Source organism: Coniosporium apollinis (genome assembly GCF_000281105.1).
Source record: "Coniosporium apollinis CBS 100218 chromosome Unknown supercont1.47, whole genome shotgun sequence".
In the NCBI taxonomy this organism is placed as follows: domain Eukaryota; kingdom Fungi; phylum Ascomycota; class Dothideomycetes; genus Coniosporium; species Coniosporium apollinis.
In genome coordinates this window covers 130,074-155,659 of record NW_006913309.1, presented here as the reverse complement: position 1 = coordinate 155,659, position 25,586 = coordinate 130,074, and the positions used below count along the sequence as shown (strand labels likewise).

At 54.1% G+C, this 25,586-nt stretch overlaps 10 protein-coding genes across 10 annotated transcripts; 7 read left to right on the top strand and 3 right to left on the bottom strand.

Annotated features, from left to right (window-relative positions):
- Positions 1-2,212: 2,212 nt before the first annotated feature.
- W97_07979 (uncharacterized protein) lies at positions 2,213-4,113 on the top strand (the record flags this gene model as incomplete). Its single annotated transcript, XM_007785848.1, has 4 exons — positions 2,213-2,252; positions 2,308-2,690; positions 2,739-2,894; positions 2,944-4,113. 4 exons carry the CDS (start codon positions 2,213-2,215, stop codon positions 4,111-4,113), a joined length of 1,749 nt encoding a protein of 582 aa, XP_007784038.1.
- A 2,051-nt stretch (positions 4,114-6,164) lies between these two features.
- On the top strand, positions 6,165-7,976 carry W97_07978 (uncharacterized protein; the record flags this gene model as incomplete). The annotated part of the gene is made up of 1 exon (XM_007785847.1): positions 6,165-7,976. The coding sequence occupies one exon, from the start codon at positions 6,165-6,167 to the stop codon at positions 7,974-7,976; it is 1,812 nt and encodes a 603-aa protein (XP_007784037.1).
- Positions 7,977-8,434: 458 nt separating this feature from the next.
- On the bottom strand, positions 8,435-9,842 carry W97_07977 (isocitrate dehydrogenase [NADP], mitochondrial; the record flags this gene model as incomplete). Its single annotated transcript, XM_007785846.1, has 3 exons — positions 8,435-8,871; positions 8,973-9,682; positions 9,736-9,842. 3 exons carry the CDS (start codon positions 9,840-9,842, stop codon positions 8,435-8,437), a joined length of 1,254 nt encoding a protein of 417 aa, XP_007784036.1.
- Positions 9,843-11,465: 1,623 nt separating this feature from the next.
- W97_07976 (uncharacterized protein) lies at positions 11,466-11,915 on the top strand (the record flags this gene model as incomplete). Its single annotated transcript, XM_007785845.1, has 1 exon — positions 11,466-11,915. One exon carries the CDS (start codon positions 11,466-11,468, stop codon positions 11,913-11,915), a length of 450 nt encoding a protein of 149 aa, XP_007784035.1.
- Positions 11,916-12,550: 635 nt separating this feature from the next.
- Positions 12,551-13,166, top strand: W97_07975 (uncharacterized protein; the record flags this gene model as incomplete). The annotated part of the gene is made up of 2 exons (XM_007785844.1): positions 12,551-12,604; positions 12,666-13,166. The coding sequence occupies 2 exons, from the start codon at positions 12,551-12,553 to the stop codon at positions 13,164-13,166; spliced, it is 555 nt and encodes a 184-aa protein (XP_007784034.1).
- Positions 13,167-14,846: 1,680 nt separating this feature from the next.
- Positions 14,847-15,494, top strand: W97_07974 (uncharacterized protein; the record flags this gene model as incomplete). The annotated part of the gene is made up of 1 exon (XM_007785843.1): positions 14,847-15,494. The coding sequence occupies one exon, from the start codon at positions 14,847-14,849 to the stop codon at positions 15,492-15,494; it is 648 nt and encodes a 215-aa protein (XP_007784033.1).
- A 598-nt stretch (positions 15,495-16,092) lies between these two features.
- Positions 16,093-17,001, top strand: W97_07973 (uncharacterized protein; the record flags this gene model as incomplete). The annotated part of the gene is made up of 1 exon (XM_007785842.1): positions 16,093-17,001. One exon carries the CDS (start codon positions 16,093-16,095, stop codon positions 16,999-17,001), a length of 909 nt encoding a protein of 302 aa, XP_007784032.1.
- A 230-nt stretch (positions 17,002-17,231) lies between these two features.
- On the bottom strand, positions 17,232-18,482 carry W97_07972 (uncharacterized protein; the record flags this gene model as incomplete). The annotated part of the gene is made up of 3 exons (XM_007785841.1): positions 17,232-17,882; positions 18,019-18,237; positions 18,297-18,482. The coding sequence occupies 3 exons, from the start codon at positions 18,480-18,482 to the stop codon at positions 17,232-17,234; spliced, it is 1,056 nt and encodes a 351-aa protein (XP_007784031.1).
- A 701-nt stretch (positions 18,483-19,183) lies between these two features.
- W97_07971 (eukaryotic translation initiation factor 3 subunit I) lies at positions 19,184-20,369 on the bottom strand (the record flags this gene model as incomplete). The annotated part of the gene is made up of 4 exons (XM_007785840.1): positions 19,184-19,543; positions 19,603-20,200; positions 20,257-20,279; positions 20,343-20,369. 4 exons carry the CDS (start codon positions 20,367-20,369, stop codon positions 19,184-19,186), a joined length of 1,008 nt encoding a protein of 335 aa, XP_007784030.1.
- Positions 20,370-20,951: 582 nt separating this feature from the next.
- On the top strand, positions 20,952-23,986 carry W97_07970 (C-1-tetrahydrofolate synthase, cytoplasmic; the record flags this gene model as incomplete). The annotated part of the gene is made up of 5 exons (XM_007785839.1): positions 20,952-21,075; positions 21,129-21,149; positions 21,206-21,243; positions 21,296-23,823; positions 23,878-23,986. 5 exons carry the CDS (start codon positions 20,952-20,954, stop codon positions 23,984-23,986), a joined length of 2,820 nt encoding a protein of 939 aa, XP_007784029.1.
- Positions 23,987-25,586: the final 1,600 nt, after the last annotated feature.

Sequence of the window (25,586 nt, the reverse complement as noted above, 5' to 3'; positions counted from 1 at the left end):
GGCTGAGCGCTTGGAGCCTCACCGGTTGACCACTGACAGCCGTGGAAACGGCTCTGGTCCATGCACTCTAGTCCAACCCTCTGGCACAAGCCGCAGCTCCACCAACTCGATTCCACGGAAACGGGCCGCCGTTGGGTCTGATCCAAGGGCAGATGGCGCCCCTACACGTGTGTGCTCCCCGAAGTCCACGGGCTTTAGCGTGATTCTGTAACTGTTTGGCTTGCAATGGCCAAGTCCAACCCGCAGATAGCACGGCTCTACCGCCGCTATCCGAAACTCTCGCGTCAACGTTGTCCAGCGTTCTTGAAGATACCGTCGTTGGTGCGTGCCTGAGTAATCGCTTTAAGACGCAACCGCCCTGAAACCTAACAAAAGCCACAGGATCACCTGTACCTTGATCGCAGACGGCAGACTGAGCATAGCCCGAACAACTTCAAAGCGGGACGAGGGAACAGGGTGGCATGCGTCCATCACCGGTTGTTGCTTCACCTACTTTCTGTTCCTTGCTCCAGTCTTGGGTTACCCATTGGTTGTCTACTCTTATATCCTCCTTCTTTGCTCCGGTCCGAAGTTGCCTTACAAATCAACAAGTGCTCTAGCGGAATCACTCCTCCACCCCCTGAAGCTCGTCAGATATGAACATCTGGAACTCTCCGGGTTAAGGCTCCTATTGGTGCCTTTTGGAAGATCATCTCTTAGTATCTGCAGTCCTACCAGGCGCAGCGCGTTGCTCTCGTGTCGGTGCTCGAGGTATTCTGCACAACTTTCAAAGAACTGCCGCTGCCAGCTTCACACGTCTAAGACCTTGCTTATTGCAACAACCGCCCGCCGTGATGGCTGAGGTTTTGGGACTGCGCAACAAGGTCTTGGCGACGCCAAGCAGACAAAGGTCCACAGCCACTGCTATTAGATGCAACGGCAACCAGGAACTTTCTAGACGGCATCAAACACGTAGCACATCGACTTCCTCTCGCTCTTTTAAGGTGCAGAAGCCCTTCGCATGCCTTCATAACGCTACCAGGTCGAAGACTGTGGACACCTACAGCGGCTCCAACCGTGAGGCATCTTTCACAATGCAACGGTTGGCCAAACCCTTGGGCTCGCCTCGATTGACCAAGACCGGCCGGCACAGTAAAGCAAAGAAGGGACTGCCCGTCCATAGTTGCCTCAAGTGTGGGAAGGTACGGTACTCCTCTCCCGCAGTCTTCCGCTCACTCGACATGGTACTCTTTTTGAACGACAACAGTGACGAGAGACGCTGCAGAAGCTGGCATAGGGTTTACTCAATGTCGAAGAACAAGCAAACGCCTCGCGTTGAAACTGGCTGATTGAATTTCATAGGTATACAGCCGAGCGGAGCACTTGAGGTGCGCATCACGAGTGCGACTGAGTGACCTTTAGCTGGCAGCATTGACTAACAAGGGCGTTCATAGGAGACACCAAGTAAATCACGATGGACCGCGTCTCCGGTGCCCCTATGCGAATTGCGAGAAGGTTTTCAAGAGAGAAGACCTCCTTCAGCGGCACAAAGAACGCCAGTATGGATGACTTCGCTCTTCATGCCCGGAAGTTGCTTATGTTTGTCGCAGTAACGATGTCGGAGGCGAACAAACGCGCAGAAGCTCAATCGCTAGCGACGCCTCAGTTGTCCTGTCAGATTCGTGTTCAGCAGCGGGCTGTTCCATCTTGAGCACAGCTGAGACATCAGCTGCAAACTTCGAAGCCAGCCAGCCACCCGTCTATGCCGGTCGCACCGAAGTATCCAATCCAATACCGGAGCCAAGGTATACATTATCCCTTCCAGTCATCATTGCCAGTCCTGGGGCTGGCAGATACCGAACTGTTTCCTCAGCTCGGAATGTCAATCAAACGCGCGAAAACGCATCATTTATTCGCCGTCATATCCTCTCAATTGTAGCGAACTCTTACAAACACAGAGTACTAACGGCAATCACTGCAGTACCGACAGATCGTTCAAGTTTGGAGCAAGCAGTCAGCTGCACCAACCAGTGCCAAACGCACCGCTTGGTGCAGGTGCGTTCGGGCTTGAGTCGTTTTTCCGAGTTGCATGGCCTTCATCATCTGAATGCTCGTCGCCAAGCGGCTATGGGTCACCCAGATACGAGCAAGACCTAGCAGCCCCCACTACATTACCTTACTTTTACGTCCCTCAGCACGCGCAAAATTCATCCAATACCTCATTCGACCCTGCATGGCAATCGCACCCCTCGGCTTCACGCTCTCCGATATCAGTCTGTTCTTCCAGCAAAGCTCACTGGACGAGTCGCAACAACTCTTACCTTCCAGACGCAATTGATCCTCTAGTACTCTTCAGCACAGAGCTCTCTTCCTCTCTAGCAGCTGCGCAGATTCCCCTTTACGTACCGTTCGATATGCCAGTGTTGCTCCAACACAACGATCGCGATGAGATGGAGTACCTGGAGCTCTTTCCACAGGATTCATTGGCGTGGAACGTCGCTTTGAATAACACTGATCAGCATCTGGACCACTACTGGAAGTTCTTCCATCCCTCTTATCCGGTTCTGCATCCACCAACTTTCAATACTGTCGATGCTCCGCCTCTTCTCAAAGCGTCGATGATGATCATTGGAGCTCTGTACGAAAATCAATCTTCGGCCAAGTCAGAGGCAAGACTTCTGCACGAGAGGTGCCTGAAGCTTGTTGCAAAGGTAGGGCATCTAGGTTACATGCCAGTTCAATCTAACGTATAAACTTAGCGCTACAACGATATACAACATACATCACCGCAACCTCGCTTGTGCGACCAGCAAGCTCTATTCCTCCTTGAGTTCTACTCGCAGTTCAAGAGCAGACGACTTTCGCCAATGGCCGCCCGGGGACTGAGCAATGCATTTGAGATAATGTTTCGTCAGGTCAGTCTTATCCCGCAAGTCTCCTTTGGCCAGAGCTCACACCCAGCAGCTTCTGCAAGACGGTGAAGCTATGCCGACTGGAGGCTTTCACAATCCAACCGAGCTAGAACCGGGCGGTGATTATGAGGCGACGTGTCGGCAATGGGCTGAATGGATTCGCCTCTCATCGAAAAAACGACTACTCGTGGCAACAAGTATCCTTCGCGCACAGAAAGCTAGTCTCCTTGGCCGCGCCGAGGGGCGACCTATGTTTCAGGCTACCGATCTGCCCTTTCCATGCTCCGCACCTCTATGGGACGCTCCGTCCGCCGCGGATTGGGTGGACCTCATGCAGCTGAACTCCTCATCCCCACGCTGTATATCCGAAGTCTTGGAAGACAACAGTATCCAGCGTTCGGTTCCTTGCGACCTATTCCAATCCGCCGTACTTATCGCTGGCTGCTATAACGTTGATGTCCACAACGATTTCCTCTCTATATGTGACAGCGATTCCTTTGAGCAAGGACTTGATCAGAGCTATGGGAGCCAGACGCACTATCACGCCACGCTTCTATCACAGAATGCACCTGTTCGCGCACTTCTCGCCGTGAGCGGCGAATCCTGGATCCTGAACGAGAACCTCGAACCGGAATCCTTTGCAGCCGAGAAGAAAAACTTGCGCATTTGGCTAGATGAAAGCTGGGCACTCGAAGCTTACGAACGCAAGGTTCCAGTGATGAAAGCCATTAAGCAATCCATTCACGTCTTGCGCCTGTGTGTCGATGCCTCCGGAGAGAAGCCATCTGCTTTGCCGCTGCACTGGGAGATGATGGCTCATATCTCCGTCCTCGTCCTCTGGGCCGTCGCACACCGGGTTTCCGAAATCCGTAAGCAGCTCGTTCCCGCGTCGAGCCTCAACACGGTATTCCCGTCTCCAGGCTCCGCGCACCACTCGATCACACCGCTATCGGCCGATTCACCGGACCACATGCAGAAAGTCAGGGACTTCCTTGCGTTTGCAGACGAAGCTACGAATGTGTCAGACTTGAGGGCGCAGTGGTATAGCGGCAGCGTACCGCTTGCGCAATGGCGGCTGGGCGTTACGGCCATGCTTCAGTGGGTCAGCATGAGGCTTGAGAACGCGAATCCGGATCAGAGATCAAGGAGTGACGTGCTATCCGCAGCGATAAACTCTCTGAGCCGGTTGTGTGAACGAGGATGGGAGCCGGGTTGGTTTTGATGGCGGCATGGGCCGTTTGTTGGGCGAATCTGCACTTGATATGTTACGTGTCGGAGTAGTCTCAGATGGACATGCATGCTGAGATTTATCCTCTGTTACTCTATCGCTCCTGCGCATTTTTCTACTCTCGGGCGTCTTTTGCACATATTCAGTTTTTCTTTGGCGTTGCACTGCGTGGATTTGCGTTTGGCGATGAACACCCCACGACCAGCTTTAAGCGTGCCACGCTTTGTTATACCCTTTTTTTTTACTGCAGTTGGACATTACTGCCTCCCTCGCTTAGCATTTTTGGATCAATACAGGATGAGTGCACAAAAGTTACATCGGAAATGCGCTGGCAGTTGGAAGGCGTGATGTCTGGAACGGGGCTCAGGGCGAAGGGAATGACGATGTGCATGCGAAAAGTACTCAAGACTTCGGTAATGTCTACAAAAGGAATCCCTCTGTGAGTTCAAGCTGGCAGTTCCAAATCGGGGAAATTTTCATGCGATGTGGTACAGGCTGCAAGGCAATCACGCTATGCCTGATTAGGCAAATGGGAAAGCGGGCCAAAGATCCCCCCGCCAGGGCAGCTCGCACAACATCATGAACGTCTCCCACCAGTTCCCCTCCCTGCCCCGTCCCCTCCCAGCACTGCATCAGTTATGAGATACGCTGCGCCTCCACAGCTGCCGCCACCAATAAAGACTTCCTCGTGTTGAGGAGCTGGAGGAATTCCTGAATACGTTCTCTGGCACCTGCATCGTTGTTCACCTAGCGTCATCGGCTTACACTTCCTTGATGGCTTATCGAGATCAGGCGCTTGAAGCATTTCATTGGTTGAATAGTGAATGTCCGGCCTCAACTACTGCTGTAGGATCGTGACTTGATCTGGAGACCGAGAATTTCTATCAACCAGAGCTGGACCTTGTCTTCCAGCGTGATCTGAGATAACCGGCACCGACTTATCACAGTTCCAAGGATCAAGATTCAGCGAACGAGATTCAGCGAACGCTGTTGCCCTCTCAAAGTGCGTTAATTGAATGATTACAAGCCATCGTGGGAATGACTCTTTCTTCTGGCAGAGTCCTGCACAAGAATGGATCAGACTGTCAGCAATAAGCAGGCAAATTCCACCTGCAAGCCCACTGTCACACTGTGAGGTTACAATCGCAGTCACAGCTCCTTCTTCTCGCTTCGCTCAGTCGTTACCGTCTCACCCTCTGCTTACTCTTCAGCACTTTGTTCGTTGGCAGAAAGATTGTACTAGCGCAGTCATTCGTCCCTTGCTCTAGCGTTGCAGGAGTTTCATAGATAAATCATATCACACACGGCCCACATTGTCCCCATGCATCATGGTTCTCTATCAGCCTTTAGCAGCCGCAGACACATACAGCAGTCCCAGACAGCCAAGCGAGAGCCTCACGGCCAGTCATTGTGGTAAAACTCCAGGTCATGCTTGGCGCAGCACAGTTCGTTGCCTTATTTGAGGATCCATCCATTGTGGCGCGAAGAGATGCTTCCCTATTCTTAAGTTCTTCAGGCGGCCGTTTGCCGTATTGGAGAAAGGTAGGCAACTTCTCCTCTCACGTCAGTCCGGCTTGCCAATGGACCAATCCAATCTGGAAGAGAGGATGCTTCGATTTATGGAACAGAGGCGTTGTACCGTCAGCAATAAAGATCGTTTCGAGCAATAACTCTGCCTCCTCTGGATATGGCGCCTTTGCTCGAGGCCGCCTGGCGGCCGCCTACCCACCATTCATCGAGCTTGTTAGGCATCTACATCTCCGCACGAGAAGCTCGAGTATTTAAGGAAGGCAAGACATCGTCAAAGTTGGTCCAACACGCTCCAGTTTCCAGACTCTCCGCTAGCTCGACAAACTTCATTTCTACCGACAACGTGTCCATCGACAGCCGTTTCCAAACTGTAAGTGTAGCCTCTTCGTTCTTCCGAACTTCTTGTAAGACAACTCCGCAGTCTGAAAGGGTGCACCTACTTGGAGCCGTCTGCCGCGGACTGTGCGTTGTCTACACTGGGTGCTTCAGCTAAGAGACAGTCCAGCGTCGCAACGATGGTTATCTTCCCCGCTACTGAAGAGCCTGCAGAGTTCAACAACAACTATATCTTCTACTGGAACCATGTCGGGCTGCAATTCAATAGGCTCACTCACTCTATTGGCGGTCCTCAAGCTGGTCCACCGATCAGCGCACGAGCTCTGGGCATCTTGCATCTAGCCATCCATGATGCATACTTTGCTCTCAGACCTGACCAGTCGGGCTCATTCCGCACCTACCTGACAGTTGATGACCCAAACCCTGCTCAACGCTTGCCCACCATCGCTGGCGAGACTGATACACGCCAGGCCGTGGCTGGAGCGGCTATCAGAGTATTGAGCAGGCTGTATACACAACGCAGCCTTGCTGTAGCCGTCAATGTTACGCATCAGCTGACGCAGTTTCTGAATCAATCCATTATCGACTTTGCCGCCCTGGACGTGCTTTCTTCGAGCTACCAGTTTGGAGTCGCTGTTGCCGATGCAATGTTGGCACTACTGATCAGGCCTGGAGAGCCGGGTGGTGATCAGACCGGCTACCGACCCAAGGAGGGGTTATATGGCTTCGATGATGATCCGACTCACCCGGTGCGCCTTCTGCCAGTTGACCCGAACGATCCGACTGGACCCAAAGTCCCTACGCGTGTTTACGCTGCGCCGTTCTACGGGATGACTGCCAGCAGGTTTGCGGTGCAGAGCGAGCATATTATCGCAGACCCCCCTGTCGGATTTAGGTTAAACGAGCAACAAGAGTTCGACGAGCAACAAGAGTATGACGACGCCCTCCGGGATGTCAGACGTATGGGCGGTGCCCCCGAACTCAACTCTACCACCCGACTGCCTCATCAGACTGTAGCCGCGTACTTCTGGGCCTACGACGGCGTCAATCTGATCGGTACTCCGCCTCGGCAGTATAACCAGATCCTCCGTGTCATCGCATGGGAGCGGAAGACTGATCCAGCCCCTGACGCCGAAGCCAACAACGCGCACTTTGCACGTCTGCTTGCCCTAGCCAACGTCGCCATGACAGACGCGGGCATAATCTGCTGGCGCGAGAAGTACTGCTTCGAGTTCTGGCGCCCTCTCTCCGGCGTGCGCGAGGACCCGCGCAGGTCCTACGCTGACCCCTTCTGGCTCAGTCTCGGCGCCCCCGAGACCAACAGGAACGAGATATCATTCAAGCCGCCCTTCCCCGCCTACCCCTCCGGCCACGCGACCTTCGGCGCCGCGGCGTTCCAGATCGCCCGCCTCTTCTACAGCCAGGGCAGCAGCGTCGACATCGCGTCCAACACTGCCGACAACATCAGCTTCAGCTTCGTGTCTGACGAGCTGAACGGCAAGAGCCGCGACCTGCGCGAGCCATACGATGACAACCGCCGCATCGAGGACCAAGTCGGCACGGTGCGCACGCGCGTCAAGCGCCACTTCGGCAGTCTGTGGGAGGCTATCTGGGAGAACGCTATCAGTCGCATCTGGCTGGGTGTGCATTGGCGCTTCGATGCGTTTGCGGCTGAGGACGTGCTGGTGCCGAGATCGACTGGGGATGTGGAGCCTTACAAGGTGCTCCCAGACGGCACCACTGCCTACAAGGATCCGGGCGAGATTAGCTACGACGCCATGTCCAAGCGGCATGATCGTGACGGTGTGTTCCCCATTGGTGGGGTCCCGCTGGGGATTGGGATTGCGAATGAGATCTTTGCGACGGGGATGAGGCCGACGCCGCCGGAGCAGCAGCCTGATGGGCGACATCGGTGCGGTACTGGTGGGACGATGAGTGAGTTGATGCAGAGTGGGCAGTCGAGCTCGGACTTTGAGGAGGTTTTGAGATAGTCGTCGTAACCTTTACTTCGGAGGAGGTGGTTCGGCTTTCCTTGCATGAAAACGTGCTTTCAACGGGCTCTCTTTCCTGTCTTCTTCTTCAGTATGTTGCAATGGTAGTCGCTGTTACCCTGATGTTGATCGTCTGTGGTTTTCTTTCCTAAAAGTAGAAAATTGGTCTACGAAAAGGGCTGGTCAACCCATTCCGCGACTTACCTGCCTTGTGGTTCCGTGATATCTTCAGCTTCACTACCGGTTCGTCTCAAGCTCATGACCAAGACTATGTGAGGGGAACACACAATCGCTCCCATGAGACACTCCCAAAGTTGCTCCGTGATACGAATCAGATTTCAGTATTTACAAAGACATCCAACGCAGCAAGCCTTCTATACCAGTCTACACCTCTCGCAATGCGGCAGCAAACCCACCCAGCTATCTCCAAACCGCCACAGCAACTTCCCACTCCACCCTCACAGATTTGCCTGCAACCGCTCATTCAACCCCCTCTTCAGCCTCCTCTCCACCGCCGCCATATACTCCCCCGTAACAACCCAGCTCCCCCGATCCTTCTTCCCACAACTCAGCGCCAAATCCTTGGTCATGATGCCATCCACATCGACCGTCTCGACGCACGCGCGTTCCAACGCGTTCGCAAACTCGACCACCTCGGGCGTGTCGTCCAGCTCGCCGCGCTTGGCGAGGCCACGTGTCCAGGCGAAGATGGACGCGATCGGGTTGGTGGAGGTCTCGTTGCCTTTTTGGTGCTCGCGGAAGTGACGTGTCACGGTTCCGTGCGCGGCTTCGGACTCGAAAGTTAGGCCGTCGGGGGTTATGAGGACGGAGGTCATTAGACCGAGGGAGCCGAAGCCTTGGGCTATTATGTCGGATTGCACGTCGCCGTCGTAGTCTGCCGGGTGCGTCAGTGCGTGGGGCTTGGAGTGTGTAGGAGGTTGTCGGCAATAGTATAGGGAGAATGGGAGGGGAGAAAGGGGGAAACAATTGACATACTCTTCATAGCAATGATGAACCCGCCCTCGCTCTTGATCATCTGCGCAACCATATCATCGATAAGACGATGCTCGTACCAGATCCTCTTCTCCTCGAATTCCTTCCGATAGTCCTTCTCGTAGATATCCTGGAACACGTCCTTGAACCTCCCGTCATACTTCTTCAGGATCGTGTTCTTGGTGCTCATATACAGCGGCAGCTTCTTGTCGAGCGCGAGCTTGAAGCTCGCATGCGCGAACCCGCCAATGCTCTCCACCGTGTTGTACATCGTCATGCCGACGCCGCCCGTAGATCCGAAGTCGAACACCTTGATGGTCTGCGGCTTGCCTCCCTTGGGCGTAAACACCATTTCGAGCGTCCCCTCGCCTTCGATAACCATGTCCTTGGCGCGATACTGATCACCAAACGCATGGCGGCCGATGATGATCGGCTCCTTCCAGCCCGGCACGAGGCGCGGGATGCGCGGTATGACGATGGGCTCGCGGAAGACGGTGCCGCCGAGGATGTTGCGGATGGTGCCGTTGGGCGAGAGCCACATCTGCTTGAGGTGGAACTCCTTGACGCGCGCCTCGTCGGGGGTGATGGTTGCGCATTTTACGCCGACGGAGTATTTTTTGATGGCTTCGGCGGCGTCGATGGTTACTTGGTCGTTGGTTTCGTCGCGGTAGGGGAGGCCGAGGTCGTAGTATTTGAGGTCGATGTCGAGGTAGCTAGGGGTCAATTAGTGGAGTGGGAGAGGTGGGAGGGATAGGGGAGGAAGTACGGGTGGATGAATTTGTCTTTGATGTCTTGCCATATAATCCGCGTCATCTCATCGCCATCGAGCTCCACCACAGGGTTCTTGACCTTGATCTTCTTGAAGGCCGACATGTTTCTTCTCTGTTGGTATACTGCGGATGCTGATATGGGTGTGGAGGAGGTTCGTGCTGGGGCTAATCTGCTCAATTGGGCGAAGGTTCTGGTGGAGGAGGAGATGCAGCTGCGGGAAGCTGTAAGGGCGAAGGAGGGTCTCATGGATGACGAAGTATATGGAGGAGAAGCTCAACACTTTATCGAAGGGTTCCTGCAGGTCACCTCGCAAAAAACTGCGCGGCAGCGCGCGCCGGCTCTGCATAACGCTGCCCGAATGACGGCAGCGGGGTCGGGCTAAACAAACTTCCTCGGCGGCGGCATATACTCAAGTACTGAGGCAGCAAGGCATCAAGGGGACAGGGAATTAGCATTGTCGATTCCCTGAGCTTCGTGCAGACTACTCGAATGCTGAGAAGCAGGAGCTTTCCGCTTCAATCGTGACAATATTGTAACTCAAAGTCCCTGATAGTTATGTCTTAAGCATGAGTACCATCCGACGGCATCACTGCTGGCCTGCCTGAGACACCCGTATCCGTCCGAATCCTGCCGAGATTCGCGGAACGTCCGAGCACCCATGCGGGTGACAAAAACTACTGGACTCCTACATCGCCGCCGGGCTCCCAATCCACTTCAACATCACCAAAATTTGTTGACTTCACCCCGTATCCAAAGAGCTCTAATCTGCCTGTTGCACTCCTGAGTGTCACCTGAACACGCTCACAAGGCAGTGTGCTACGGAGAAATGCTTCTGTTCGTGACCGTTATAAGCTGACTGAAGACTTTTCTGTCTTTTGAGTCCGGCGATATTCGTCAACCGAGTGGCACCCCATCCAAGCTCAATCTATAAACTCCTCCTGTCTGCTTCCATCTTATGTGTTCTTCAAGACGTCTTCACCTTCTCTAAAGACCCACTCAGCTTGCAAGGGGCAAGGGAAGGGTAGCGCTCATCCCAATACTGCCTTCCTCAACTAAGCAACGACGTTCAATGCAGGTACTTTGTGTACAAGTACAGAAACGCTATAGATCATGTACATCTCTCTAGAGGAACCTCCACTTCACGAAAGACCTTGTGTGTTCTACTAGGGCCGGAGATTCCGGTCTAGCCTGTTTTTAGTTCCTCCTTTCCCATTTTCCTCCTTCTATCTCGGCTTTTCTACGAAGCCTACCACGGAGTCTATTTCCAGTGTGACTATTCTACTCTTGCATAAGCATAGCGTGGGCTTCCAACCGTTTCTCTCGTTTGTCAACCCCTGAGTTCCGCCTGCCAGTCCCGCTTCAGGCAGTGCGCGGACCCTGTGTCTCAGACGGGAGCGTGCGACGGCCCGACGTAATACGCAAAAGTTCCGGTAGCCGGGCTCGTGGAAGTTTCACCATCCGCTTTGCATTTAGGGCTCTGTTATGCATGGGCTCCCAACCCATCTCCACGAGTTCTCTTTCACTGGAGAACTGATATCGCTCGATCCTTCCAATATCTTCACCAACCTGTGAAGCCCACAAGCTCGTATCGCAGCACACCAGGCAGCCGAGAACCTACCAGTAACATGCTGTCACAGCCAGCATACAAAAGCGGATAAAATACGCACCTCACGACTCTCCCGCTCACCTCATCAGCGAAACCAGCACTGCGCCACACCACCCAAGATGTCTCAGACTCCCTCCCGGATCCCCGCTACACATTCCCTGTCTACCCTGCCATTCCATTTGACCGTGAAACAGCTACTTGACCTGTACCGTGCGGAACGTGCCGTCACCGAAACGCGCAGTGACTCCCCCGGAGAGGGAGAGCTTCTGGAATCTAGTAGCAGTAGCGCTGCACCTACTGCAGTGTTAGCCGAGCCTCAAGATCTGCCTAGCACGCAAGAGGTTAACCAGGCCGCGTTGTTTACTTTTCTCGCGTTGATGACGAGGGCGGACGAGTTACTGAAGAAGCATAAGAGGCTGGAGAGCGAGAATGAAAGGCTGACGGGGGAGAACATGATGCTGCAGGTCGAGAACGAAATGATCACAGCGGATAACGGAATTTTGCAGGTCGTAAATGACAGGCTGAGAGAAGACAACGAAACAGTCCATGAGGGGAACAGGAAATTGTAAGCGGAGCTGGAAAAGCGCGGCGGTTCGAGGCAGTCCCAAACGATCTGTTGAGAAGCAGTTTCATGAGAAACTGGGGAGGTCAAGGAGTTTATGCATGTCTCTAAGCTCTGCAAGCGTAGCTTGAAACCTGAACGAACCGGTGGTGGAGGACAGTGGTGAGCCAACCTTTGCATCCTGCCGAGCCGTGGAACCGTTCTTTTGGGAACCTTTTTGTTGTCGTGGCTGCACAGAAACCATGAAACGCAGTTCACGAGCAATGAGCGTACACCATCCAGGCCTGATGTTGCCGGTCTCTCTCGGCATAGCTCTCGATTGGGCTCTTCTTCTTGCAGATCACTTCTCTTTCTCTATCCCTCTGCCGTGGAAGCAGTGGAACATGTCTCTGAACAAATCTTGAATGATCAGCCCTAGTCCCAGGCTTCGGAACGTCGTCATTTCCCGCAAACTGCCCTCCTTTCAAATCGGGTATATAATCGTCTCACCGGCGGCCATGATCAGCAATTCAACATCTCAGCATCTCAGCTTCCCGACCTCTTAGTCTATCAACCTCTCGGCTTCCTATCTTTCCATGTTCTCCATACCTTAATATCTAGACATCGACATTGTTACAACCAGCTCGTCGAACTCGTCTCGAAATGTCTCAACCCAGCTTTCATGCGGAGCCGTCAACCTCGGCGCAAGCCTCCTCAGTAAGTCCTACCCGCGATACCAAATATCGCTCCTACAACGAACCCAGCTCATCATCCGAAGCCGGATATCTTCCCCGACAACACTGCTGAGTCCGCCCCTACCGACGATCAGCCCACAAACGCCGTGACGCTCCACGTACAGGCCATGCATCAGCCTCAAACCACACAATTTCAGGGCCCATCAGATCAGCTGGTCCGCCGTACATCTATGGATACGAATGTCCGATCGTTGTCCGAAGATCTGAAGACTCTCAAAGACAAAGCCGGCGCGCTCGGAGTGGAAGCGATGGCTGTGAAGATGTTGGAGCAGCACATGTCCGAGTGTTCAGTATCAACTATAAAGCGGCAGAGGATAACCGAGCTGTTGTGCGACCGCGGCAAGACGCTGGAAGGCGAGAACAAGCTGTCAAGAGACGAGAATCAACAGTTGAAAGGGGAGCTGCGGCATTGCAGAGAGGGCTTTGCTGTCAAGAGGCGGGAACTGAAGGAAGCGTTGCATGTCATGCAACACCTGAATACTCTTTTTGGGGAATGGATTGGTAAAGCTTTGGAAAAATGGTAGGGGCTATCAAGATCGATATATCGAACGGATCTCGTTGGGAGCTATGATGTTGTGGTGAATTATGTCAGATAGCGGCAAGAACCCCTTTGCCTTTTCCTAGTCTCGACAGTGTTAGTCACGTACAGTACCTCTTGTATCGTTCCTTCCTCTTGTTGCGCACCACTTTCCGCACGCTTGCCCGTCACCCTCGGAGCAACGAACTTTTGCTAAACAATTCAAGCATCACCACCAACCTCATAACATCGTCATCTTTGCACACCATCCTTTATCTTTGATTCTACACGCTTGTCAGCAATCGCCTCACTCATCAATTCAAGTATCCACATTCGCAATCAGACAACCCGCAAAGCTCATCTCAGCATGTCTTCGTCAGACCATACCGACGATTCCGTGACACCGTATTTCCAGTCTTTAGAGAGACTGGCTCTACAGTCACCATCCACTCTTTTTCAAATGCGCCTCAAGACCCGGACCCGAACACTGCTCCCTTCACGCCTGCTCAGCACACTCGCGCCGAAGACCATCTCAGGCAAGCCACACCAACAAGAAATCTTGACGAGTACATGCAGTGGCGAATCAATCAGTTGAATCTTGACTCTGCTGCAAATGAGTCTACGTCTGCTCAGTATGCCAACAGTGACGATCTGAATACGCCAGCCATGCTACTCGGCGGGCTAGAAAGATCTGCAGAGGCCGAATATCAGAGTCTCATCGACCGCATCAATCAAATGGTTCCTGTTGCCGCTGCGAATGAGCGTCCTACACCCTTTCGGCCATGCAGGAGAGCAGATTCATCAATGGCAGAGACAGCCCGAGATGCAGAAATCCATTACATGCAGGGAAAGATCGCAGCACTGCAAAAGCAAGTCGCGTATCACGCAGCTCTAGAAAGATCTGCGAACGAGGTCACAGCTCGACAGGCGGATGTCATCGCCACCTTGAACAGACACGTGGAGAATCACGAGCAGTACGAACAACAGCTTCGGAACGATGTCGAAGAGCGTGACCGGAGCAATGAGCAGCTGGCCCGACACCTTTTTTCTGTGAGAGAAGTTGCGACGTCTCTCACTGAGCAGCAACACCGGCTCTTCGCAATCTTGAGAGATTTTAATGGGCTTGGATGCGAGGGGCAGCTCCTCGCAATGGAAGATACTGCGGGTTCTTCTTGATCGGATGATTAAGGCGGTGCAGAGCCTGGGGAGAGTCTAGTCGTTGGGGGATATATCAAGACTTGGAGGGCGTGGAGAAGTATGGAGCCGTTGTCAGTGCTGGGATTACTGATGTAAGGACGGATGGCCCCAGGAGCGTACAACCACCTGCGATGGTGGGAAAGAAAATAGTCCCGTATCCGCTCGCTTGAGTTAACAACAACCGTGAAGGATTCTGGGACTCAATTTTTCGCTCTCATTTCTTCCAAGCTCTGTGCCTCTGGTGGCTTCACCGTATAAGTCTTCAGTGAATTAACGCGTCTCATACGTACCTTCGTCTCTGACAACCAGCTTGCTTGATCAGACATACCACGATCGTAATCTACCGGGCACCGTGACCTTCCGCAAACCACCGGCCGCTGCCGTCATACCTATTAAAAGCCGTTAGCGGCCACCTCGCTTGAAAGCCCAGCTATCCATATCCTTACAGCCCTTTTTAGAAGCCTTACAAATCGCCCGAACTCGACACACCATGCCAGACGCATCACCATCAAATGAACCAAACGATTCTGGGCCAGATGCGGCAGCACAAGCGCAAAACCCAATCACAAGTGCGCTCGCTCAGCGCGCCAGAGCCGACGCCGAGCTCAAGAAGGTCATGGAAACGGTCGCGCAAGGAAAAGGTACAGCGGAAGTAGCCAGCGCGCTCAAACGATTAGCAAAAGAGGTCATTGGCGTCATTGACAAAGAAGCAAGAGAAAGCGATCTGAGAGATTGCGAGGCCGCAATCAGAGAGCGCGAGAACGCAGTCAGAGAACGCGAGACTGCAGCCAGAGAGCGGGAGACCGCAGCTGGAGAGCGTGAGAGTACCGCCGCGGACCGCCAGAGTACCGGCACCGGTTCGTCTCACCGCGTGGACAGACCAGTGAGACCACGGGGTGGTAGTGAGCGTTTTCCGGACCGGCGCACGGAACGCCGCCGCGGAAGGGACCTGGAGGAGAGGTTGTGGGACATCGGCGAAACAGCAGCAGCTCTTGCTATTCAAGCGAGAAGGCTTTGGGGAAATCTGAGGCATGTTGACGGACGGGAATGGGAGCGGCGTTTAGAGATCATGGAGCACAACGCTCATCTTCTCCTCGAGGAAACCAGCCACGCAAGGGATGCGCTGAGGGGATGGTAGGTGATGCGAAGGCGGCGGATGACTTGGGCAAAGCTTGAATGGAGGGAGAACGCTCTGCTTTGTAAGGTCGATAGGCAGAATGAAACGACGTCGGCGTAGAGGCGTAGAGTGACCCGTGAACATGTAAGGCATGAAAACCTGTAGGAGATGGAAGAAAAATTGTGAATCCACGTTATACGACTCATACTGTATCGAATATTCCGTTCATTCGTCTCAATAGGTGCGGCCGAAGAACCTCGCATGCCAGTTGTCGTGATTGGGACCTGCAACTAGTAAGCCTTAAGCTGATGTTGACAGCGGCGTCGGCCTTGATCGAGATATCGCTTTGTATGTGTATGATGCTTTGAGTAACCCTCATCCGACCGTTCAAGCCATCTCGGCGTAGATGGAAAGGCCATGGAAGACCCAGGCTGCTTCCTAGAACAATCAGCTTGTCGGAGCAAACAATTAGCACTCACAAGCCGCAGAATACCTTTGTCTTCGGCAAACTGCCACCTATTATTAGCATATATATGCATCGCTGGCAGACGCGTTCTTTTTCAGAGTTCAGATATCCCACCGCTGACCAAAGATTCCAAAGCCTGACTCCAAGCCCACCATGCCAGGCTCACCTCTTCCACTAGACCCTCCTACAGCTCGTGAGCCGGCTCCTGATGCGGCCACTCGAGCGCTTGGCCATGACCCGATCATTCATGCGCTAGCACAGCGTGCCGGGACTGACGCGGAGCTCAAGCTGGTCATGGAGGCTGTGGCGCAAGGAACACGCAATGAGGCTCAACTGCAATACCTTCAGTTTCAGATCAACCAGATGATACAGCAGCGAGTTATCAAAGAGGAAAACGGTGCTGCGGGGGCGAATCCGGATGCTGGCGCCGCTGGGGTTGGTCCTTCCGGTCCGGTTTTTGTGGGGCGCGAGAGATTGACAGAATTCGCGGCCACGGGCATGAATCTTCACGCTCTCATGCAAGACGTGGAGGATCTGAAGAAAGAGACTGATGCACTCGGGCAAGATATCAACAACGATCGGGAGCGACTGGAGAAAGAGCTGTTGGACGCCGAGATCATTGCTACGAACCGACAGCGCATCGTCAACTTCCTGAACGAACAGATCAAGAAACACGAAAAGCACGTGAGGGAGCTTGAGAACAAGATGAGAGAGCGTGAGAAGCGGGTTTGGAAGAGAGCGGCACGTTTAGACAAGATAGAGGAGCCCCTACGCGAGATGGCGGAGTCTCTACGAAAGATGACGGACACGGCTGCAATTCTTCTTGGACAAAGAAGTCGTCTAATGGAAAGCTTCGAGGGTACCGATCTAGAGGTATCGGGACGAGGGAAACTGTTGCGCGTAATGGGAGAGACGGCCGCGCTTCTTGTCGGGCAGATTACGAACACGAGAGAGGTACTGAGCCGTAATGGGATCGTAGAGGATGTGAGGAAGGAACGCAGTGGGATCGTAGAGGATGTGGAGGAAAGTGGGTCTTTGTCGGATTGTGATTTCTACGATTGACCGGGAGGGTTTTGAAGCGCGGAGTGAGATTGACCAAGGAATCATCTCAGCCTTTCGAGCCTCCTAGACATCTTGCATTATGTGCTCGACTTTACGCGGCGTAAATGATGAGCACCAGACCGCATAGGTGAAACCTGCTGGTCTCTATTTTAGCGGACCATGAAATATTTACCGGGAATAGATACCAAACCTTTCCGTTTTCCCCTGTTCCACTCCCCTTATCATCACGCTCAAGGCGACCAAGCCTTCACAACCGGCCACCCCTCAAAAAACTCTGGCCCCTCCTTCCCCCTCGCCGCGAAACCCCCCACACTCTCCGCCTCCACCAGAACGGGCAACACGGCCCCCGTCTGCAACCTAAATACGCGATGCCCGACCGCTCTCAGGATCGCCGCTGTGCTGCCCCCATGCCCCGTCAAGCTAACAAATATCGCCCTCTCCTTACAAAACACATCGTTCAGAAACTTCGTCAACCGTGCCGTCATCTCCTCGTCCGTCTCTCGTACATCGGGGCGCCATAGCTCGTCTTCCTCCGTGAAGCCTTTTTCGGCGGTGTAGTCTGGATATCTTTCTAAAATCGTGGAGAGCGAGGATCGCCGGTCGCATGTGTGGACGCCGAGGACTTCGCGTAGCAACTCTTTCACTACGGGCTTGAATGGCCGGTCCCGGGGCAGGTCGAGCGCGCCGAAGGTGAGGCGCGCGGTCTCGAGGCAGCGGATTAGCGGCGAGACGAAGTAGGCGCCTGGGGCCGGTATGCTGGCGTTCGTGAGCGCGGAGGCCCAGAAGTTGCGTGCGCCGACTGCTTGCAGGATGCCGAGTTCGGTGAGCTCGGGGTCGGCCCAGGTCACTTCGGGGATGCCGTCCAGCTTGGACCAGTGGCGCTGAGGGAAAGTAAGTCAGAGTTGGCACAAGAGATATGGAACCCCGCAAGACTGAGCATATTGCCTGATGGCGGAAACGTGTGCGGATTGATTTAGAGAATATATACGGAGAAGGAAGTGAACCGGTTGTACTTACATCCCACTCTGGGGTGCCGTAATAGCTTTCAGCAATGTTGTGCACGCCTTGCCCGTGCCTTCCGATAAAGAAGACCTTATACGCTACGTCCCGTGGGCTGCCATCGTTCAGTGTATGCACGTAGTGTTCGAAGCGCTGCCACTGCGTCTTTTTATGTTCCGGGTCGAACTCCGGATCAGTTGGGTATGGACGGTCAATGAGGCCCAAGTTCGTCCGCGTCTGAAAGTGTGAGTGATGGGTACTGGTAAGCGAGAGGCTTCTTCGAATGATCTACGTACATACTCAAAAGAGGTGTCGTTTGTTGCTGGGTCGTCTTGGAGGAAAACGCCGCCGATGATTGTAAATTTGAAGGGCGCAACCCTATCTACAGGGAATATTTGAGTTGCATCGCCCTCGTTGAGACCGAGACAGAATCTTGGTGATGCAAGCAGCAAGCAAACGAAGGTGAGGATGCTGAGATTCATTCTGTGACCAACGGTACAAGACGGAATTCGGAATTCTCTGGAGATTTAACGAAAGCAGACTACACGACCTGACAGCAGCACTCATAAATATAAGAAAGAGCTCAGTATAGATTGGCATCACATGGATGCTGGAGCACCAGGTGTATTGCGCTCCGCACGTGTGTCGCTTCTGAAGAACCGAGTGGCTGTGGTGTTGCTACCGCGGGCCAAGCACGTAACATTGGGGAACAACACCGACTTACTCGAAACACGCTGCTCGACAGGTTTCGTCTTTGGTTTTCGAGAAGTAGGATCGGGAGCCATTTTGACGCAGAGGAAATCCGTAACAGTGGTGAGAACTGTGGTTGACATCGCAGGGAAACTCTACAGTGTCTGGCACGTTGTGGGGTTAGCTCCAGGCGGCTTTCTTTTGCTACAAGGCCTGATCATTGGCCGACAAGCGATGGAAATGCGGTTCTGCACCAATCAGGTCTCCGTCCAGGGCTTAGGTTATCCGTTGTCCGCACTGTTCCTTGTGAACTTCTCGAGGATCAGAGAGCGTAGTGTACTGCATACTCACAGCGTCACGTGGAATATCATATATATCTTAGATCCCTCCCATAATTCATCTAAGACAGCAGAGGCCCTCTATAGACCATGAGCCCAGTGACAAACCCACCAACGCCGTGGCATGCTTCATCAAAACCCAAGACGTTGCTCGCTCACAGATTCGCCTGTTCCCTTTCCACCTCATACTTGAAATCGAAGTATGCCTTGTCAAAGTGATGCACCCGCACGTAACCGTCCTCACCGCCGGAGCAATACCCTTCCCCTTTAGGATGCACGGCCACGTAGTTCAGAGGGCCAAAGTGTCCTCTCACACGGCCGATCTCCTCCATGAAGATCTTGTGGTAGAAGCGCGCTTCGAATTTGCCTTGTCGTGCGGATGTAGTCGTGACGTCCATGGCTGCTTGGCCGCCTCCCAGGATCACGTAGTCTTTTACCGGTGTTATCGCGGCAGAGTTGAGTGGGGTGTCGGTGCTGTAGGATTTTAGGATTTCGAGGTCAAAAGCGGAGACGAGCTAGATCCAGCCGTCAGCGTAAGTTTTTGTGGGTTACAAGACGAGGGAGATCGAAATACCTTGGCTGTCTTGTCCTTCGACGCAGTGATAAAGTACGTCCGATCAGGCGCCCACTGCAGGTCCGTAACCATCATATCCGGCTCATGCACCTGTACGTTCTTGTACTCCTCTCCCGTCTTTGCATCGTACTGCGTTACCGAGCCGTCCTCGTGGCCCGCAATGATGTACTTTGCGAGGTAGCTGAAGCCTGCGACCGTAGCCTTGGACTCCTCGCACAGTATCCGCAAGTACTGCTCATCCGACTGGTCCTCGCCCTTCTCCGGATCGATTTCGTACACTACGATCGTTCCCAGATGCCCGCTTCGCTTCTCCGTAACGCCGAGCAGTAGTCTCCCATCAGGCGAGAACTCAACCCGCTTGATCGAGGTAGCGAACTCCCACGTCTTCAGCAGTTTCCCGGTCTTCACTTCCCACAGCCTCATCGTGTTGTCGGCGCCACCGGTTGCGAGTAGGGTGGAGGTAGGATCAACATCGACGCTCCAGAGGGCGCCAACATGCCCGTGGTAGGTTCCGAGCCGCTCGCCGTTGCCGCTGTACCAGGCGCAAACGACGTGGTCTTTGGAGACGGAGAAGATGATGTCGCCATCGGGGTTGTATCTTGTGAAGCAAGTCAGCCTGGGCGACCGACGGTGGTGGAAGTGGAGGAAGCGCACTTTACTTGGGTCAAGGCCCGTTCCTAGGCATCGGCGAAGTGTTAGTCGGAGACGCCTGACGATACTTGGGCCGGGGAAGGTCTTACATGGCCTGACAGCAATACGGGTCTCATGATGTATGCGCTTCGGAGGATGTGTAGCTCAGAAGCGGTTTGTGGGGGGGTTTTGCCGTGTTTTGGCGGCGTCACTTGTGAGATGTCAAAAGTGTGGTGGGAGGCGCAAAAGATCGAGCACGTGATTTGGGGCCGCCTATTCCGCCAAGATTTCGCGCACAGTCTGGAGTTCTAAACGCGCACGCACGCAGGGGAAGGACAAGGACACGGTTGGCCGCGCCGTGCCGAACGGGTTTGGAAAATTGCCGTTGTTAACTATGGCTTGAGGCTTGAGTCACGCCGAAGCAACTGTTGTGCTCAGGGACTCAGTCGCATTTACCAGTCTAAAGGCACTTGAAGCGTTCAACACGCTAGATCTGCTCTCCGCCGTCCGAATCACGGGCAGCCATCCAGGTTCAGATGAACGTTCTAAGGATCGGCAGGCCGAGGGATCATTCCTTCTCCCTCAGGCCGGTGTCGCGGGGCAGATTTAATTTTGCGCCGCATCGCACAACGTCGTCACCGCTGCGCGCCCACCAATTGACAACACCACCATCGATCAGCGGCCAGAGACCGAGATACTTCTCCAGCAGCCAAGCAGTCATGACCGCCACCAAGATCGATGGCACTGCCATTGCCAAGGGCATACGACAGAGGCTTGGTGCAGATATCAAGCAAAAGCAGGAGAGCAATCCGCGATACAAGCCTGCGTTGAGGATTATACAAGGTAGATTTCTTGCATGTGTTCCGGCTTCAGGTCATAGCTAAACTCCAATGCAGTTGGCGACCGCTCAGACTCAAGTATGTAGCAAGAGATCTTGTGTGAGGACTCGGGAACGGGCAATTGACCTTCCAAGGTACCTATGTGCGGATGAAGTTGAAGGCGGCGGAAGAGGTACGAAGAGCTTGTACCCTCCCTGCTAGGACTCTACTGACCCTCCTTCAAGGCCAACATCGACTGCAAGCTTGAGCACCTCCCAGAAGACATTACCGAAGCCGAGCTCCTCCAGAAGATTACCCAGTTCAACCACGATCCTTCCATACACGGCATCCTTGTCCAGCTACCTGTACCGAAGCACATTTCAGAGCACGCCGTGACCTCTGCAGTCGCCGACGAAAAAGATGTCGACGGCTTTGGCGTGGCGAACATTGGAGAGCTCGCGAAGCGCGGCGGCCACCCACTCTTCGTTCCATGCACGCCGAAGGGTGTCATGGTCCTCCTGCAAGAGGCGGGCGTAGACTTGAAGGGCAAGAACGCGGTGGTCATTGGGCGGAGTGACATTGTCGGAAGTCCCGTCAGCTACCTGCTGAGGAATGCCGATGCCACCGTGACGGTTTGCCATTCCAAGACGAAAGATCTGCCGGGCATCGTCAAAGGCGCGGACGTAGTTGTCGCAGCCATTGGACAGCCAGGCTTCGTCAAAGGAGACTGGCTGAAGCCCGGTGCCGTGGTCATCGATGTTGGCACCAACTACATTCCGGATGACTCCAAGAAGTCCGGACAGCGCCTTGTCGGTGACGTCGATTTCGAATCAGCAGCCGAGGTGGCCGGTCAAATTACGCCTGTACCTGGCGGCGTCGGGCCTATGACTGTAGCAATGCTGCTGCAGAACGTGGTAGACTCTGCGACAGCCTACTTCGAGCGACAGAAAGCACGGCACATCACTCCTTTACCTCTCAAGCTAAAACAACCCGTTCCCTCGGACATCGCAGTCTCCCGTGCCCAACATCCTAAGCTCATCAACGAGATTGCGGAAGAAGTCGGCATTGCTCCGCACGAGCTTGAACCATATGGTGCGTACAAAGCTAAGGTAGACCTCAAGCTCTTGGACCGTCTCTCTCACCGCCGCAATGGACGCTATGTGGTAGTCACCGGCATTACTCCGACGCCGCTCGGCGAAGGCAAGTCAACAACGACGATGGGCCTGGCACAAGCACTTGCAGGCCACCTTGATCGTGTCACTTTCGCCAACGTCAGGCAGCCCAGCCAAGGCCCCACCTTCGGGATCAAGGGCGGCGCAGCTGGCGGCGGGTACAGCCAGGTCATCCCCATGGACGAGTTCAATCTGCATTTGACAGGCGACATTCATGCCATCACCGCAGCAAACAACCTCTTGGCCGCAGCTATCGAGACGCGCATGTTCCATGAGAACACCCAGAAAGACGGACCACTGTACCGCCGACTGGTACCCGCGAAAAAGGGCAAGAGGGAGTTTGCACCGGTCATGTTCCGCCGGCTGAAGAAGCTCGGTATAGAGAAGACGAATCCGGATGAGCTTACAGAGGACGAGATTCGCAGATTTGCGAGGCTTGATATTGACCCGGATACCATCACTTGGCGAAGAGTACTCGATGTCAACGATCGCCACCTCCGAGGGATTACTGTCGGTCAGGCGCCTACCGAGAAAGGTCAGACGCGTCAGACAGGCTTTGACATTTCGGTCGCATCTGAGTGCATGGCCGTTCTCGCCCTCTCGAACTCCCTCACCGACATGCGTGAACGCCTCGGCCGCATGGTTGTCGCTTCATCTCGGTCAGGTCACCCGGTCACAGCGGACGACATCGGCGCAGGCGGCGCTCTAACGGCACTCATGAAGGATGCCATCAAGCCGAATCTCATGCAGACGCTTGAGGGTACGCCCGTCTTCGTTCACGCAGGCCCCTTTGCAAACATCTCTATCGGCGCTTCATCAGTTCTTGCCGACAAGCTGGCCCTCAAGCTAGCCGGCACAGAACTAGACGAAGATCACGAGCAGAAGACTGGCTTCGTCATCACAGAAGCAGGCTTCGACTTCACCATGGGCGGCGAGCGCTTCTTCAACATCAAGTGCCGCTCCTCCGGTCTCGTCCCCGATGTCGTCGTCATCGTTGCCACCGTCCGCGCTCTCAAGGTGCACGGCGGCGGCCCAGAGATCACACCCGGCGCGCAGCTCGACGAGGTCTACCGCACCGAGAACATCGAGGTTCTGCGAAAGGGCTGCGTAAATCTGAAGAAGCATATCAGCAACGCCAAGCAGTTCGGCGTCCCCGTTGTCGTAGCCATCAACAAGTTCGAGACCGACACAGACGCCGAGGTCGAGGTGGTGCGCGAAGAAGCCATCGCCGCCGGCGCCGAAGACGCCATATCAGCGAACCACTGGGCCGAAGGCGGCCGCGGCGCCATCGACCTCGCGAAGGGCGTCATATCCGCCTCGTCGCAACCAAAGGATTTCAAGCTCCTGTATGACCTCGAGGGCAGCGTGCAGGAGCGCATAGAGAAGATCGGCAAAGTCATGTACGGCGCCGAGAAGGTCGAGTTCAGCGAGCTGGCGCAGAAGAAGGTGGACAGTTATGTTAAGCAGGGGTTTGGGAAGCTGCCGATCTGTATCGCAAAGACGCAGTATAGCCTTAGCCATGATCCCGCGCTGAAGGGCGCACCGAGTGGGTTTACGGTGCCGATTCGGGACGTGAGGATGGCGGCTGGGGCGGGGTATCTGTGAGTCTTGTTGACATTGGTGCTAGTGGGTAAACATGCTAATCAATCGTACAGATACGCGCTTGCTGCGGATATCCAGACGATTCCAGGTCTGCCGACGGCGCCGGGATATCTTAACGTTGACGTCGACACGGAGACGGGCGAGATTGAGGGGCTGTTCTGAGACCTGCGCGCTCGGTGCTTCTCGCTCCCACGGTTTCCTTGTCTGTTTCGTCTCGGGTGCTCGCATTTCAACAGCATGCTTGCGCCCCAGCACTCACCTTACCTTGTCCTCACCAGGTTTCTCTGAGCTTCATCAGCATTGTTCGGGTATGGCGTACTTAACGTAGCGCAACGCGGCGATACCATGGCATATTCAACACGGCGCATTGTAGGTCTTACAAAAGACGAAGACAGAACGAGCTATCTGTATACATATCAGAAATTTTTCAAAAGTCCAACTGGAAATCAGCCAGTGAACGTTGTGGCGGGTCGGAGTGGTCACTAGACGGAAACGTGCACCCGCCTGTCACCTCTCCCGCGCGCCTTGTCATGAGCCCCTCTCTTGAACGTCCCAGAATTTCTTGTGTGGTCTGAGTGGTGCCGCAGTCTTCCGCTCTTTGACTGCCTGTCTTCTACGCCACATGTCTAAGATGTCATGTTTAGAGTCTGTAGAAAGCTCCCTTTCGCGCTCAAAGCGTGTACTTATCCAGATGCCGGTTTGAAACTGCGGCAGCCCCTGTCTTAGACATATCGCATGTTTCTCTCTGGTACCAAACAATCTTGGAACTTCTGTCCCTCTCAGTGTCCTGTTCTTGTCCGGCCATGATGTATAAGTTTACACATCACCCTCTCATCCATCTACTACTCATATCCTTCCCATATCCTTCCATCAGACTTGATCTACATTTTCTCAAAACGTTAATCGAATTACACTCTCCACCATATTTCAGTCATACTCCACCTACCCAGTTTACGACCTACCCAGTTTACGACCTACCCGGTTTACGACCAAACACACTACATCGACAAACCTTGGCTCCAGAGTACGCCTCGACAGAACACAAGCGCAGCCAAACTTCCTTCATTCATACGATGTCTGACATGACAACAAGCATTGAGTTCAACGAAATTTTCATGGGATACTACCGCCAGGAACGGTTCATCGTCTTCGGATATCGGCACATGTTCTGCCTTTATTTTTCCGTCTCGTTCCTGCTTTTCGTCATCGCATGCATCGCCTTCTTCCTGCTCGTTCGCACGGTATCAAGGAGAGTGTTACAGACTCTCGGGAAGCCGATGAAATCGCCCGATAGAAAATTGAGCGGCGCTCTCCCGAAGCGTACCAGTCGCAAGAAGGGGGAGAAGCACCGTAGTTCCTCATTCGGCACGGCTTCCTCTCCGTCACTGACGGTTGGCTCTGCCAATGGCAGCTCGCCATCTGCACAAAATTCTGGAGATTCCTGGGTGGCTTCACTTGCACAGTCTTTCAGAGCGTTCGAGGAGAAATGGCCGCGCCGGTCGAAGTACAACACGAAGGTAGAGGACGGGAGCAAGAAGACAGATGCAACGTCCGAAAGCCAATCGTACTATCCTCCAGCCCTCATCCAGTTTACGGCAGACATGCTACCTGAAAACGTGATTAACGTCCTACAGCGTGACGAGCTCGCCTTTGTGTTCGCCTGCATACTCGCTGCTTCTTTACGCTACCTCTGCCATCACTACGGGCACCAATATGCGTCCCGCCAGCTGTGCATCTTCACCGCATGCAGCCTCATCCCGTG